This window comes from Stylophora pistillata, chromosome 9 (genome assembly GCF_964205215.1).
Source record: "Stylophora pistillata chromosome 9, jaStyPist1.2, whole genome shotgun sequence".
In the NCBI taxonomy this organism is placed as follows: Eukaryota; Metazoa; Cnidaria; class Anthozoa; order Scleractinia; family Pocilloporidae; genus Stylophora; species Stylophora pistillata.
Genome location: NC_142527.1, coordinates 17,925,791 through 17,940,912, shown reverse-complemented (window position 1 = coordinate 17,940,912; position 15,122 = coordinate 17,925,791). Strand labels below are relative to the sequence as shown.

Sequence of the window (15,122 nt, the reverse complement as noted above, 5' to 3'; positions counted from 1 at the left end):
TCTGATAAGGTCAATTTATATTGCATCGGTAGAATAAAGAAAACAGGTATTTAAAGCTAACAGTTCATTTGAACAAGCTCAGCAGTCCTACAGTTGCTGCTCCACTGAAAGTCAAACTTTTATACTTCAAATTCTGTTGTATATATTAAGAGCAATTACCTGCACAGATTTTATATACTGTTACTTGCACATAATCACCATGGGAGGGGAGGGAGGATCGTCGGAATACCACAGAGCCTTAGGCGGGATCGAGTAAATTTCACTGTGATCCCCCTTCTCAGTGATAAATAATGACCGTACTCTAAATACTAAATTTGTTTCATTTTCATAAAAAAATCGAAATGGTAAAACATTTTTGAGAAGAAAGCAGAGTTTTAAAAATTGGGAAGGGTTAGTGACAAGGAGAGGGAAGGAATTGAGGTTTTTAACAGGGTTTCAATAATAATAATAACCTTTATTTTAAGAGGGTGACACCGATTACTTTGAAAGTATTCTCCCTAGTGGCCCTCTAAAACACCCACCCATCCCACCCCAGGGGAGGACATCCATCACACAGTAATCTCGTGTGGGAAATTAGCGTCTCCTACCCCAACCTTGCAGGAGACGGGACCTCCATGTATTCGTCCCTATCCGAGAAGACTAGAATATCTAACCATTTCTTGATGTTATAGAAAGGTAGCAAATTCTTCTCAATTATTTTAAGACCCTGAGTGTTGGTCCGGCCGGGGCTCGAACCCTCGACCTCCCGCACAACAGTCCAGTGATCTATCCATTGAGCTAACCTAATCAGAGAGCTTGTAAGAGCGTAAACAGTAATTGCGTGTATTTTCTCAATCAGCTCACTTCTCGGCACCAGTACTTACCCGCTAAATCTCCTCTAATCTTGTGTGCTTTAGGTCGTACGGTCAGCAGGCACGTGTGATCATGGAGATCCCAGACCTGATCATTTAAATGGATCGCAACGTTAGTAAAACTACACAACATGGGATAGTTATGATTGACATTTCGCTTAGTGGTAAGTAGAAAAACAGAAAATAGAACACATTTCGATTTAGAGTCTAAATCGAAAACTGGCCAAATAGAACAAAATAAAACATTTTCTAGGGAACCTGAAACTTAAGTAAAAACAAAAAGGAAACTGCCTGAAGCGCACCACAACGTGAGTTACTAAGTCACGACTTGTTTTAGTTTGAATCTGATAGGTTGAGAAAATGATTTAAGATTTCCTGTCCGAGCAAAGAGCATAGTAAAACAAAACCAAGGCAACCCCGGGTTACTTGACACTCAAATGAGTGTCGACAATAATCCGTGTTTGTGTTTTGCTAAACTTTACTCTGTGATTGGCCCAAAAAACTCACACCTCCCTCTCAACCAATCAGATTCAAAACTAAACCCACCCCTGATTCGGTCACTCGCGTTTTTGCGCCCTTGATGCAATATGCCTGTTTTTACTTGAAGTTCTAATTGGTTAATGATGATGTCAACCTTCGCTCCAATAGACGGCTGTAATTACTTTGGTTTTAGTATTTCGAAACTCAAGTAAAAACTGATTGAATGTATAGACGTGATGATCATACACAGTTAGTGGAAAACTTGTTTAGTAAGGCTCGGGATACCATGCTTTGTCGCCATACCTTAACAGTTTTGTCCGTAGATATACTGAATATTCTGTCATCTTCTGGACAAATAAACAAATGAAAAATCGGCGCCGTATGTCCTCTCAAAAGACCAGTCGGTTTACTAATAAAAACAAAAAACAAAATACGTCGAAAAGTACGTCCATAACCAGCCGAGAATGGTGTTAAAGGCCACTGTGCCTGAAAAGGGGCCGTAAGGCGAAATACAAAGACGAGAGCCTCTTCGCAAACTCAACAGACGGTGGCCAGCGGTCTTCCAGGGGACGGTAGACCGCCAGTAACCGGCTTTTATTGAAACCCTTGAATCAACTGCTGCGACGACTTATATTTAAGTAGAAAAGAGAAGGTGTTGTATCTATTTAACTGCACGTGAAACAACACAGATTCTTAGTGACGTCACTAGTAGGTAGAAAAAGATGCTTATTCGTCTTGGAACAAAGAGCGATTGTAATTCTCATGAGGAATCGAACCCAAGACCTTCGGATTTCGTACTCTGATGACGCTCTAAAGTGAGTTACGCCAACAATACGTTCGTATGTGACACGCGCTCTGCATACTGTCAGGATCAGAAGTGTCGAAAGCGACATGTGCAATCTTCGTTGTCGTTGTATATTTTTACATTTTTCTCCATTCGCACGCATGTTTTGAGGGAAAAGGAGTTGATTTAAGGGAGATAAATCATTTCAACAGTTAAAAGTACGTCTCAGAGTTTGAAATATGCGAAGTTTGGAGCTGCTTGCGAGAAAAATTCTGGCTGGCAAAAGTGCTAATAAGCCCAAACATCATTTGTAAATTTTCTTTTTCACATTGTGTGGCTGAGAGAAGTTTAGATGTATCGGGCTGAACATTTTAGAGAAGGGTAAATTTGTCCCATATTTCGATTCAGTAACAAAAATTTTGTGGCTTGATAGGAAAATGAAGAGCTTCTGCTAATGAGAAAAATATATGTAGACAAAGTTTCTCCTATGGAAAGCAGGTTTCTTGGCCAAAAATCTTATTTGGACAGAGAGCGTTGAATACAAATTATCAACTTAAATGAAAACGGTTAATACCTTGGAACGTAAGGGTTCCACATTCGCACAAGCCTGTCCATTCCTTGAGGGAGAGAAAATCGATTTTGGTGAGTCTGAGATATTGCACGTACACATACTCCAATACTGTTGGGATCACAATTCAACAGTTTGAAACTTCGTTGGGAAACTCATAACTACAAGGGGCCTTACCACATGCTTCAACTCTTGTAACTAGATAAATATGCTTAGCGAACATGGTAAAACATTCTATAAGGACTGTCTAACGATTTAAATCATACGTATGATGCACGATCCTCGCAGTAAAGAGCGCTATTTATGCAATAGCGAAAATCAGACCTGAAAAAAATCAGGCCTGTACGGGATTCGAACTACTGACCTCTGCGATACTAGTGCAGCGCTCTACCAATTGAGCTAACAAGCCAACTGGGAGCAGGCCGTTAAGTTGATTCGTAATAAACCCGTGATGATAAATCAGATACTACGAATCAACTTAACGGCCTGCTCCCAGTTGGCTTGTTAGCTCAATTGGTAGAGCGCTGCACTATTATCGCAGAGGTCAGTGGTTCGAATCCCGTACAGGCCTGATTTTTTTCAGGTCTAACTTTCGCTATTGCACAAATAGCGCTCTTTACTGCGAGGCCAAGGATCGTGCATCATACGTATCTATAACCGCAGTTCAAAATATATAAACTTCATATATTCATCGTATCTGATTTAAATCATCGGTGTTATGGGAGGCTTAATCACTTGATTTAATTCAAATCATTTTAAATCAGCATGCCCTACGTTTGACCACCGTGTTCACCATGAAACACATTAGGGCAGTTTTTAATTGACTGTTGTTAACCAAAAACAAGTAATCACAACAGGCAATGATAAAAGGTTTGCGCCATAACTAACCAATGAGGACTTACGCAAACTACTAAAAGCGCGGGAAACTATAACTATAACCATAACTAACCAATGAGGACTTACCAAAACTACTAAAAGCGCGGGAAACTATAACTATAACCATAACTAACCAATGAGGACTTACGCAAACTACTAAAAGCGCGGGAAAAGGCGGGTGACCAAGTCACGTTTAGTTTCCGTTTCGTATCTCATTGGTTTGGAGCATGGCACGAGTTTTCTGGACCAATCGAAGTAAGGCAGAGCCAAAGCAGTTCCGGATTACTTTCGACATTCAACGGAAAACTTCTCTCAGAGAAAATACAAGTAGTATCACAGACACACAATGCCACTTTAGAAAAAGGGTTGAAATTACTCCCCACCTCCAGTTATAATGACATTTTTTTCTTTACAGAAGTCAAATGTTTTGACTCCTTTGTACACTTTGAACACTGTCTGGTCACTGTCCGCCCGCCTTCTTGGCTGCAGATCACGGGAAGTGAAATTTTGAATTTTCTTTGAAGCACCAGTGGAATCTTTTAATTGAGATTCTACATGGGTGCTGCCCATTGTTTGACCTGAAAACCAAGAATATCATGCTTTACTCAATGAACGCCTCACAATTTGCCACGTTCCTTTCCAAATACGTTCCTTCAGTTAGAGTGTAGCAAGAAGTCATTTAACTATAGACTTAATATTATGGCTATGCGATTTATAACAGTAATTTGGATCTTATTTCAATTCATTATCTCATTTCATTTTAACGTGTTGGTGAAGTTTGCTTGTTTCATTTTTCATCTTTCCATCTTATTTCATCCTTTCGGGTGTTAAAAAGTAGTCTTTTCCTGAGGCCTTCAATGATAGTAATTTTAGTGATCAACTGGGTGACTGAGTCACCCTTTCAAAATAGGGAATCTATTTGTCTGTCCGTCTGTCGGTCTGTACAATAGTACGTATACACCTTTATTTATCTTATTATTATCCTACAACATTAGAAGTATACGTATTAATGTGGAAAAAACGGTTGTACTTAGTAACCGAAAAAAACAAAAAAAACAAAACCAGCTTACTCCGCCTGAGTCGGGCGTTTCTCTGTTTTCAGTGTAGTTTTTGAGTCAATTCATAACGATTTAAAGCGATTTACTCGGTTTTCTTAGTTCATGTTCTCATATAGTATGTGGCCCCGCTCACAAACGAGTAAATTGTGGCTACATTCACAACGCACGTGGCTGCAAAATTGGAATTGGCCTGGGTTCGATCCGTCGTCGGCGAACAGTGGATGGAAGGGAGGTAAAAGAGAGATACCCAGATTTTTCTTTGTCTTTGAGCATTTGGAAGAACGGCTAGGTAACTCACCAATAACCAAAGCTGTTTCAGGGTGATTTGAACAAGATATGACGGCTCTCAAAGAGTCATAATACTTCAGCTGTGAGACCCAGTCTTCGTGGACTTTCCACCTGAAACAAAACCATCACAACATCTTTAAACTTCGGTTTGGTCTGGACAAAACCCATTTTATCAGCTCCTTCACCAAACACAAGCACGAAATTCCAGAGCTACCCTACAAGATGTCGGTCTCCAATACAAACAAGAATCAATTGCAAAGAACAAAGAATTGACTTTGTCGCAGTTTCTTTCAAGATTACAGTGCAAAGTCCTTCATTCAAACAGTAATGTGATACCACAGGCTTACCATCTTAAATATCAGTGGTTTCGGGTTTCTATGGTAATGGGTTCCTGTAGCATTTACATAGCCGTTACGAATGTAGTTCAAATATATTGCCTTTAGAATCTGTCCCTAGTAGTCAGTCTTCAAAAAAAATCAGCTCCGAATAAAGATTAATGGTTCATTACTTGTTTGGAAGCGTTTTTTCTGCCAGGAAGCCTCAAAATCGCTCGTTTGGGGCTTTCAAAGTCTGGCGGTTAATTCGGCTCGCTCTGTATAGTGAAAAAATGCGACAAGGCAGGCAGCTTAGGCATCCAGATCGCATACCACCTCGTATTCGAGACAAAAATGTTTTACCTTCTAGGTCTTATTTTCCCACCGAAATTCAACAGGCCACAGAAGGATTATCCAGCTGTTACGGTGACTCGGTTTTCAATCATTCCATTCAACGGTGTACGAGACAATGGAATGCAAAGTCGTAGATTTGGAGCTCTTTTAGGGATCCGGACAAGAGGGGTACTGAAAGGAATTCCAAATTTCTAGGGATCCGGACAAGAGCATCCTCGGAGACCCAGGGGCTGAGTCGATTTCAAGTTAGGGCATGAAGAGCCCCTGGGGACATTGTCTTACAAGACTAGTTCCAAACGGTCGCAGTCGTTCTGCCATCTGATTGGTGCCAGAAAACCCTTGTGTTTTTCTGCCCAATCAGAGTGAAGTGTGCTTTAGAGTCCTTTCGTGTGTTTTAACACGGACATATACTAGTAGCTCAGTTGCTCGCTATGTTTGTTTGGACCGTGCGACGGAGATTTGCTTAAGGTGAAAAGTTTCAGTCTCAGCGCACAATGTAAGAGAAATCGATCATGTCCGCGAAAATCTTACCGGAAATTGTACTGAACACTTTCGCAGGTATCACTAGACAACGTGTTTTAAAGTTTGCGAGGTTTGTACACAACACGATGGTTGCAGTCATTGATATGTCGCTTTAAACGTTAAAGGAGTTTTAAGCTTAAATCTTTCTAGATTTTGTACATAATTTGCTGTGACTGAAACTTTGACAATCCCGGGAAGTTATTTCGTCGCACGGGCCACGCAGGTATGTCGAGCAACTGGTTCTTGCGCAACTTTCCGTGCGTGCCAAAATCTAATCTCATCTTCGCTTGAAAAAAAAGAAAAACTGAGCGTGGAAACTTTTGCTTATTAGATGTGGGTAGATGATCCTGTTCTACTAAGCTCACATTTGCAATAAAGTAAACCCGCCCTTTCCATCCAATATTTCTTGGTCTTTGGTTTTGTTTTTCCCATTGAAATCAGCATCGGATCGATTCCCAATGATCAAAGGTATTTAACTTGGTCTTAAACAATCGACAGAAGAGGTTAACCCACAATGACCAAAGGACAAGAAGAGAATCCGTGGCCCTCCTAGCTCGAGAATTTCAACACTCTAGGCAGCAGTTGAAAGATTAAACTCTTTCCAACGCCCTTCGGTAACTGCCCGAAAACATCTCTCCTTCCCGCGATGTTCTCGTTAATAAGTTTTTGTTCAGATTTTAATTAGCTAACCGGAAACACAGCTAAGCTTTCTCTTAGCACTTGCTGGAGGTCGTCCACGAACTCAACGTCAGAAAGCTACGTAGGCGAATGCGCCAGTTGCTCGACATACCTGCGTGGCCCGTGGGACGAAATAACTTCATGGGATTGGCAAAGTTTCAGTCACAGCAAATTATGCTTAAATCTCCTTTAACGTTTAAAGCGACATATCAGTGACTGCAACCATCGTGTTTTATACAAACCTCGCAAACTTTAAAACACGTTCTCTAGTGATACCTGCGAAAGCATTCAGTATAATTTCCGGTAAGATTTTCGCGGACAATCTGATCGACTTCTCTTACATTGTGTGCTGAGACTGAAACTTTTCACCTCAAGCAAATCTCCGTCGCAAGGTCCAGACAAACATAGCGAGCAACTGAGCTACTAGTATATGTCCGTGTTAAAACACACGAAAGGACTCTAAAGCACACTTCACTCTGATTGGGCAGAAAAACACAAGGGTTTTCTGGCACCAATCAGATGGCAGAACGACTCCGACCGTTTGGAACTAGTCTTGTAAGACAATGTCCCCAGGGGCTCTTCATGCCCTAACTTGAAATCGACTCAGCCCCTGGGTCTCCGAGGATGGGACAAGATGGGTACAAAAAGGAATTCCGAATTTCGGACCCAGCCACCCTACCCGAGGTACAAAAATCTGAAAAATGTGAAAAATTGTATCCCCTGTCGGGCCCCCAAAGGCGCTACTTTGTACTTCTGGCGGATGTCGTAAGCCAAGATCGACCAATAAGAATCGAGAAAGTTTTTGTCAACATTCTCAGGAAAACCCATTGAGTGTTAAATACGATAACCGAAACGCATGTTTGGAATTCCGGAGCTGATTTTTTTTCGATGACTGACTACTAGGGACAGATTCTAGAGGCAATATATTTGAACTACATTCGTAACGGCTATGTAAATGCCACAGGAACCCATTACCATAGAAACCCGAAACCACAGAGACTTAAGATGGTAAACCTGTGGTGATACTTATCCGTTAAACAGCGATAAACTCTACCTGATACAGGTGAACCTTGCATTATCCGAATTCACAACACTGAAGCAGACAGAAAACCAGGATTAGAGACTTAAAACTAGTACGTAAAAACTGCATCAATTGGCCTTCAGTTTTGAATTGTTGATATCATATTTCTTATCAGTAAGAGAAAGTGTTTTAGTCCAAGGGTAATTTAAACAAAATTTAGCACATTCACCATATGAAACGAACAATGAATCAAAACATGGTTATCTGGTTATGCCATATAGAGCGAGTCTATAACCAAGGCAAGTGTAGCAAATGTACCGATAAATTCTCAACTTTCATCTACTAAACCATTGGTTTCTGAAATACGTGAAGAACTGATTTAATGTGATAGTGTACGCGCTGATTATCCGGGTGAGTGTAGTCCTGACAAGGACTGTTGTCGGTAGCGGTGACTAACCTTTCGACAACCGGTCTTAGTGGAGGTCATCATGCATCAGAGTCAAGTGAATGGTTGTTGTCAGTCGAATGTTCTAAGGCCCTGTTTACAAGCAGGTAGGGTAACCCTAGTGCTAGGGTTACCCTGGCAGGTGGGTTACCTTAACGCTCCCACATTTCTTCTTTTTTTCATCGACTTGTTTACAAGGCAGCTAGGGTAACCCTAGCTGCCTTGTAAACGCTCTGCTGGGGATAACTCGCCTACCCGGGACAACTTTTTACTTGTTTCCAGACCCATTGAACATTGATAACAATGTGTGCGGTTACTAAGCATAGTTAAGTTGTTCCGGGTGGTAGGGTACCCTACCTGTGAAATTTTGCTTGTAAACCCGGGCTATCTTTGACCCGCCTGCTAGGGTAACCCTAGCACAAGGGTTACCCTCCTTACTTGTAAACAGGGCCTAAGTCTGGTTCGTAGAAACTGATTGGTCAGACTCAAGTGGCCTAAATCGGTCGTGATTGGTCTGTTTCTATCCGTTGGTAAAGTTGACATGATTTTAATTAAATAACAGTAATTTACGATCATGATGATTACAAACAAGGTAAATGAAAATCAAACGAAGAAACGACTAAAAGAACATACCTGATGGTTAAGATACATGGAGACACTCAAGGAAAATGTGTTTACATACCTATCTATATTTACACTAGCTATCCCTTCAACTTTTGGCATCTTCTTCCAATTTCTGTAAAATTAATGAGGAAAAATATTAAATTTGTTAAACCAACAAATCCACAAGTAAACTGGAAACACTCAAAACCATTGACAATAACAAAAACAAATACCTTCAAAAAAATAAAAGTTTTGGTCTATATTTCTGTTACATTCAAATGTCATGCACCTCCTTGAACAAGAAACAAATTCAAAACAGACCATGCTCTTTATCAAGAGGATACAGATCTACACATACTTAAAAAATTCATCACAAATCCAAGAAACCTTAAGTACTTAAATTGTGATACAGTCATGTAGACAGTTTTTTTTTTTTGAAGATGTTGATTTCATTGAACATATTTTGTTTGCAGTAAGTGAATCACAGTATAAAGGAAACAAGCACCAACAAAAGAAGCTCTTGATTATTAAACAAATTCTCCTTGTCAGCACTTTTGGAGTTGTATGGAGAAGAGTGTTGAGAATATTCATACTGATGTTCTAGTCAGTTTAGGCTAAAACTCTATATCGAAAAGTGGTACCTTAATGTCTCCCCTACAGAGGTCATGATGAAAATATTTACACATCCCTAGAACAAAAAATTGCCATTATAAATCACCCATTATCATTGTGAGCATCATGATCATTTCAGTGGACTGTTTTGGCTTTCACGCATCTATGGAGAAATTACCTGGCTGTCTCCATAAAGAATAATACATTCATCTTGTCCTGTTGAACTATAGAAAGAGAAAAATCAACTTTAAAATCATTCTAAACATGCAGCTTTTGAAACCTTTCCCAGATGTGTAATACTCTAATGTATGTACTAAACATAATTATGTCAACAACAAAAATGTTCAATCTGTTTTTTATTTTGTTTGCGTTTTGAACACAGTGATGATTATTGGTATCACTGACAGAATCATCATGAGGCTGTGGGACAATAATGTTTTTTTTTTTACATTTTTACAAGCAAGCAGAAGCAAGAGTGAGGCAAATGTAAGAAACGAATGGAGCTAGAGCAAAACACTTTTTTGCTTGCCGTTCATGCTCTCCTTACACTTGCTTTGAAATTGTCTCCCCTTGCCTATAGGTAAAAATAACGCCTTTTCAGATTAGGTTTTATTACAGAAAAACTACACTTTTTAAGAATATGGAAGAGCTTTTCTTTGATTCATATAATCAGCAAAGTCTAATGGTAACACAATGATGATGAGAGAAGTTCAACCACACTGTCTAACTTGTTTTTACTCACCAATAATCAAGTCTAAGAGGAGTTGTCTCCAGACCAGTGATTTGACAATAGGGCTCAAATGTTGATAATTCAAAAAACTGAATTTCCCTATCCCTACAAGGAAAGAGTTATGTCAGTTTTAAAAGTTGTTTTAAAACAAAAATACAGTACCCATTTTGGTAAGATTTTAATGATCCCAGAGAAAAAAAATTAACCCTTTAATTCCCATTAAAACAGCAACAGAGGCAACAATAACAACAACAACAACAATGACAAATATACTGTGTATGTACTGACTGAGTGGGGGGGGGGGCAGGTGAGAGTTTAGTTGGCTCAAGGTCATGATGTTCACACTCAGTGCATCAAGGTCCCTGCTTCATGACGTTGACAGAGAGCCAAATATTTTCATATCTGGCCAGACCAAATTCAGTCAATAAGCATTTTATCATAATATGACCACTTTGAAAATTTTGTTCCAAGCAAAACAGTACAGGTACTTGCACAACCACAAAAAAGATTGCATGAATTAATATGGGGATTAAGTTCCTCCTTCTATAACCCAATTGTAATGTAATGTAATGTGAAGTACGATTACGATTACAATAAAGCTGTTATGAATTGTACATTAAAATTTTTCTTTTGTTTTAATACGTCAGAATTCATAAAAAAATGTGTCTTTTTAAACTCTTCTATTTTTCCTCACAGTTTTCTTTTAAAAAGGCCATGTGAGTGCAGGGCCAGACAGCTTTTTCTGGACCACTCACATCAACCTATCCAGCCCTACATGACAGCTTTTATTACGGTTTTCTACAGGATTGCATGTGTGGCACCAAATTACTCAACAAATGATAAATCACGATTATAGTCTGTACAAATCAATTAACTCCTGCTAATGAACATCATTCCTCTATTATCTCTTATGTAAAAATTTGAATAAATTCAGTCTACAAGTGTATGCAAAATCCCATTCCCTAATACATTTCTTGAATAAAACAAATTAAATCGAAAACTGTAATCATTGTACTAGTAAACTTACCCTGTTGAAATAATAAATTTGTTAAATTGAGGCATGAGTACAAAATCTGTAATCCACTTTGTCTTCTTTGTTGAGCTTTCAAACTACAAAAGTTTAACAGAAAATGTGATAAATTCACCTTAAACATACTCTTACTTTAAGCACAATAACAAATGTAATAAACAATGGGACATAATTATCGATTCCTACCTGTTAAGTTCTAATTAATTTAATTAATGATCCTTCTTACGAACTATCTTTCTGGTATTATATTATTACTTTTGTCAGTCCTGAAAATGCAACTTTAACCAATGGCACCTTGCAATTCACTGGAGTTTGAGCAAGATGCTTCTCTGTGCCACTATACCAACCCCTCTGCCAAGGAACTAGTTTTCCCAACCAAACATTTTGAAAAAAAAAAAAAAAAACTCAAAAGAGAACATATGAAAAGAGATATCAACACTGAAGTACAAATAACAAATTTACTGATATTACAATTGTTTTTAAATGACTAGAGGATCAGAAAAACTAAATATGTACACCTGTAATACAAGTTATTTTCCCTTAGTCCAAAACAATGTTTTGTTGCCTTGCCTATTTCTTTGAAGAGTTTATTTCTATGATTATATGTCTTTCTACTCTTTTAAAAAAAAGGTGGTTTTCTAAGTTAAAAATACCAACAACATCTTGGCAATGTGAAAAAATTAGCTCAGGTATAATCATAATGCTAATAATGATATTTTGCATGCATTCCTTACTTGCTCACAATTTCCCTTACCCCCCTAAAATATAACAGAGCCTGGATACTTAATAAAGTCTGCATTAATGAGAGGTCCCTAAAGTATAAAACCACTGACCCTAGATGACAATACTCACATGAACTGCATGTTTCATTCTTTTAAACTCCAAATTTTGAGACCAAAATGAAACGAGACCATCCTTTAAAGTTTAAACAAGATAATTTCATTAACATGATTGTATTGCAAGACCTGCTACTTGCTGTTTGAGTACATGGAGATGAATATTGATAATTAAAATAAAATAATGATGTAAGTGATAACAACCAAGATGCAATAAAATCTTCACAGATTTAATGGTACAGCTTCTTCATTAGTCTCCTCTCCCAGCCGTTCTTTGTCTCAGGATCCCTGTGTCTCCCTGGAGACACAGGGCTCCCAAGACAAAGAACGGCTGCGAGAGGAGACTTCTTCTTCATTGAGTGTTGCAAAACCAAATCAAGAGGTTCCTTGGTTGGTGATCATTTCCTTAATTCTTGTGACTTCAATGTTTTATTCAGGGGTGATATTGTTAAGAGAAATTAGATGCACTTACATCACTCTTAAGGGTGAAAGAAAAATATCACAATGAGCCAGACCACTGAAAACTGCAAAAATCAAGCAAATCCTCTAAACTGCACAACCATGAGTAACCAAGGTAATTTGGTAATATCAACTAAGTTGAAATTGTAAATTTGCCACTGTAAAGAGTTAAAAGCTGACATTTTGAGTGTTAGCCCTTCGTCAGAGCGAATGATGAAGGCTGACAAAGGGCTAACGCTCGAAACGTCAGCTTTTTAACTCTTTATGGTGGCCAATGTACAATTTCAACTTAGTTGATATTACCAAATTACCTTGTTATCCCCACCGATGCAGCACCACAGTTTCTTTAGAAACTTACCCCATTTACCCATGAGTAACCAAGTTACAACCCAGTGCTCCTCAATGTGTTCATGTATATGCAGCCAAGTTTTTACAAGGTGATCAAAAGACAAAATTATCAAAGCAAAATTAAATGAATGCAATCCTCAATTTCTATCCACACTCAATATAACAAATTGCTCAGTATTAACTTGCACCTCAACCTTTTTGTTAAGGTTGGGAATATTCCTTTATTGAAAGTTTCTCTCTTTCCTGATCCAGTACTCATGTGATAATCTATAAAAAAAAATTGCTTCTTACCTTGCTAACAACAAGGAAGTTGTTGTCTGCTGTATGGCACAGTCGTATCACATGTTCTCTCTGAGAGGAATTGGAGTTTTCACTCATTGCAATAATTGCAGGCAGAGTAAAAGCAGTCTGTAAAAAAGTTAAGTTTACATGTTAGCCATACAATTTAATAAATGGAATGATATGAAACTAAATAAATGCAGAATTAATTTGCAGCATATTTGGGTAATTTATAAAATGCAGTTATCATCAGTAGCAACATAGGCTCAGTGTTATTTTAAAGGCATTGTCCAAGCTATGTGGCTATTACCATTTATTTATGTGGGCTTAACGATTGAATTGTTGATATATTGCCGATATAACTAGAAACTGAAGAGTTGGACTGGATGCCAGATTTAGCTTACAGAACGTGAAGGTTTCACATTAATTTTCTAGCCAAACAATTTGCAGAAGCCCGATTAAGAAAAGAAAGAAACATGATTAACAGAATTTGAAAGAGAAACTGCATAAAAATAACTTAAAATCCAATGTATTATTTTTATACCCATAAGCTTTCCAAGATACAGATTTTGAACATGCCCAAAATTTGTGTTGCATTTTACAAAAAATTACTATAACTGCAACTTTGCAGAATGTGTAATAGTAAATAGAGCTCTAGTAACCTTAACCACTCAAGCCTATCATGTATATCACTGTATTGCCTGTGACATAACTGGAATCAGTTACTCTTCAATAAAACTGTGTATCAAAATTTTGGGTTTGGTAACAATTATAACACTCTTTTACACCAGTTCTGTTTTAATTTATTTCATACCTCAACAGATTAACTAATCATATGCATATTAATTTTAAATCTCAATTTTTAATGAACTGACTTACAACTTGCAATGCCACAAGAGCCAAGGGCAAAAATATGATGTTAAACAGGCACACAAATAAGTTGCAGAAAACTTATTAGCACAAAATAATTATTATTGATTGGCCAGCTGCAGGGATTTCATTAATTTCAGAAGTAGGTGTATATTAGGACATACAGCAGGAGGAAGACAGTTCAGTAGTAATTGAATGTTTTCAAAAAACATGCAAAAACCAGGAGGTGAAATGGCCATAGTAGCCAGCTCCTTTGGGGAGAGTAGCCACCAGAGTTCATAGGTTGCCAGCTTTCTAATGAAATCCCTGACAGGCTAAATTTGAAAATTTTTACAATCTACTGTTAATACCCTCTGATTGATAATCATTGACTGGGTACACTGGCCCTCCCAGTAGGTACATGTTCCCTGAAATTTGTTAAATACAACTGGAGAGTGGGAAGACTACTACAACTTTTAACAGACCTCTTTAGATCGCAAGTATGAATCCTCTTTTTCAGCATATTCAAGTTGCATGAATGTGCAAAATTCGTCCTGACAGAGAGAGAAAGTAAAAAAGAACTATTGAAGAAAGATAAATATTTTTTGCATTTTAATGGACCTGGACTTAATTGCAGTCCATAAAATGCAACAAAAGAAATTGACCAATATCCAGCCATCTTGACCGCACACTTGGCCAATAACGCATTATAATTGTAAGATTTTTTATGCAAAAAAAGAACAATTTTTGAAACAATTGTCCAATGACTTTTAGAGTGCATGCACATGTCAGACTAGCAAAATGCTTAATATACAAGGCAAATTCCAACAAGCATGCCTTAAAAAAGGTCACAAATTAAAATATTATAATTATAAAAAAAACACTAATAAATTAAAGAACACAATGCAATCTACAGTTTTCAAAATTGAAATTGACCAGAAGGTTACTTAAGCAGACAAGATTATCAAATTTGTTATAAATTTTGCAACTGTACAAATTATGAATCACATCCTTTTAAAACATAGCTGTTTCTGTTTTTTGATCAGGTGTGATGGACAATGAGGAATCACCAAAGGCAGCACATTTCACTCATCGTAAAATGAACACTTGATTACTCAGTCCTGACCCACAGGATGA

The 15,122-nt window shown here is 37.9% G+C and overlaps 1 protein-coding gene and 1 non-coding gene across 4 annotated transcripts in view; one reads left to right on the top strand and one right to left on the bottom strand.

The window, feature by feature from the left end:
- The window catches only part of LOC111322355 (cilia- and flagella-associated protein 337), a 43,803-nt gene that overhangs the window by 13,486 nt on the left and 15,195 nt on the right, over positions 1–15,122 (bottom strand). For 2 of the 3 annotated variants that reach the window (XM_088733697.1, XM_088733698.1), the window contains 14 exons: positions 14,471–14,539; positions 13,149–13,265; positions 12,067–12,129; positions 11,212–11,294; positions 10,197–10,289; positions 9,633–9,678; positions 9,484–9,530; positions 8,922–8,975; positions 7,828–7,866; positions 4,916–5,016; positions 3,943–4,137; positions 2,690–2,732; positions 1,635–1,740; positions 864–939 (listed from right to left, as the gene is read on the bottom strand). In XM_088733697.1, the coding sequence (XP_088589823.1) occupies positions 864–939; positions 1,635–1,740; positions 2,690–2,732; positions 3,943–4,137; positions 4,916–5,016; positions 7,828–7,866; positions 8,922–8,975; positions 9,484–9,530; positions 9,633–9,678; positions 10,197–10,289; positions 11,212–11,294; positions 12,067–12,129; positions 13,149–13,265; positions 14,471–14,539 (1,132 nt within the window). Of the gene's footprint in view, positions 1–863; positions 940–1,634; positions 1,741–2,689; positions 2,733–3,942; positions 4,138–4,915; positions 5,017–7,827; positions 7,867–8,921; positions 8,976–9,483; positions 9,531–9,632; positions 9,679–10,196; positions 10,290–11,211; positions 11,295–12,066; positions 12,130–12,867; positions 12,893–13,148; positions 13,266–14,470; positions 14,540–15,122 lie in introns of those variants that run through there. The other variant, XM_088733699.1, reaches the window with a different exon arrangement.
- On the top strand, positions 3,182–3,254 carry Trnan-auu (transfer RNA asparagine (anticodon AUU)). The gene has a single exon. It is a non-coding gene; the product is annotated as a tRNA-Asn (tRNA).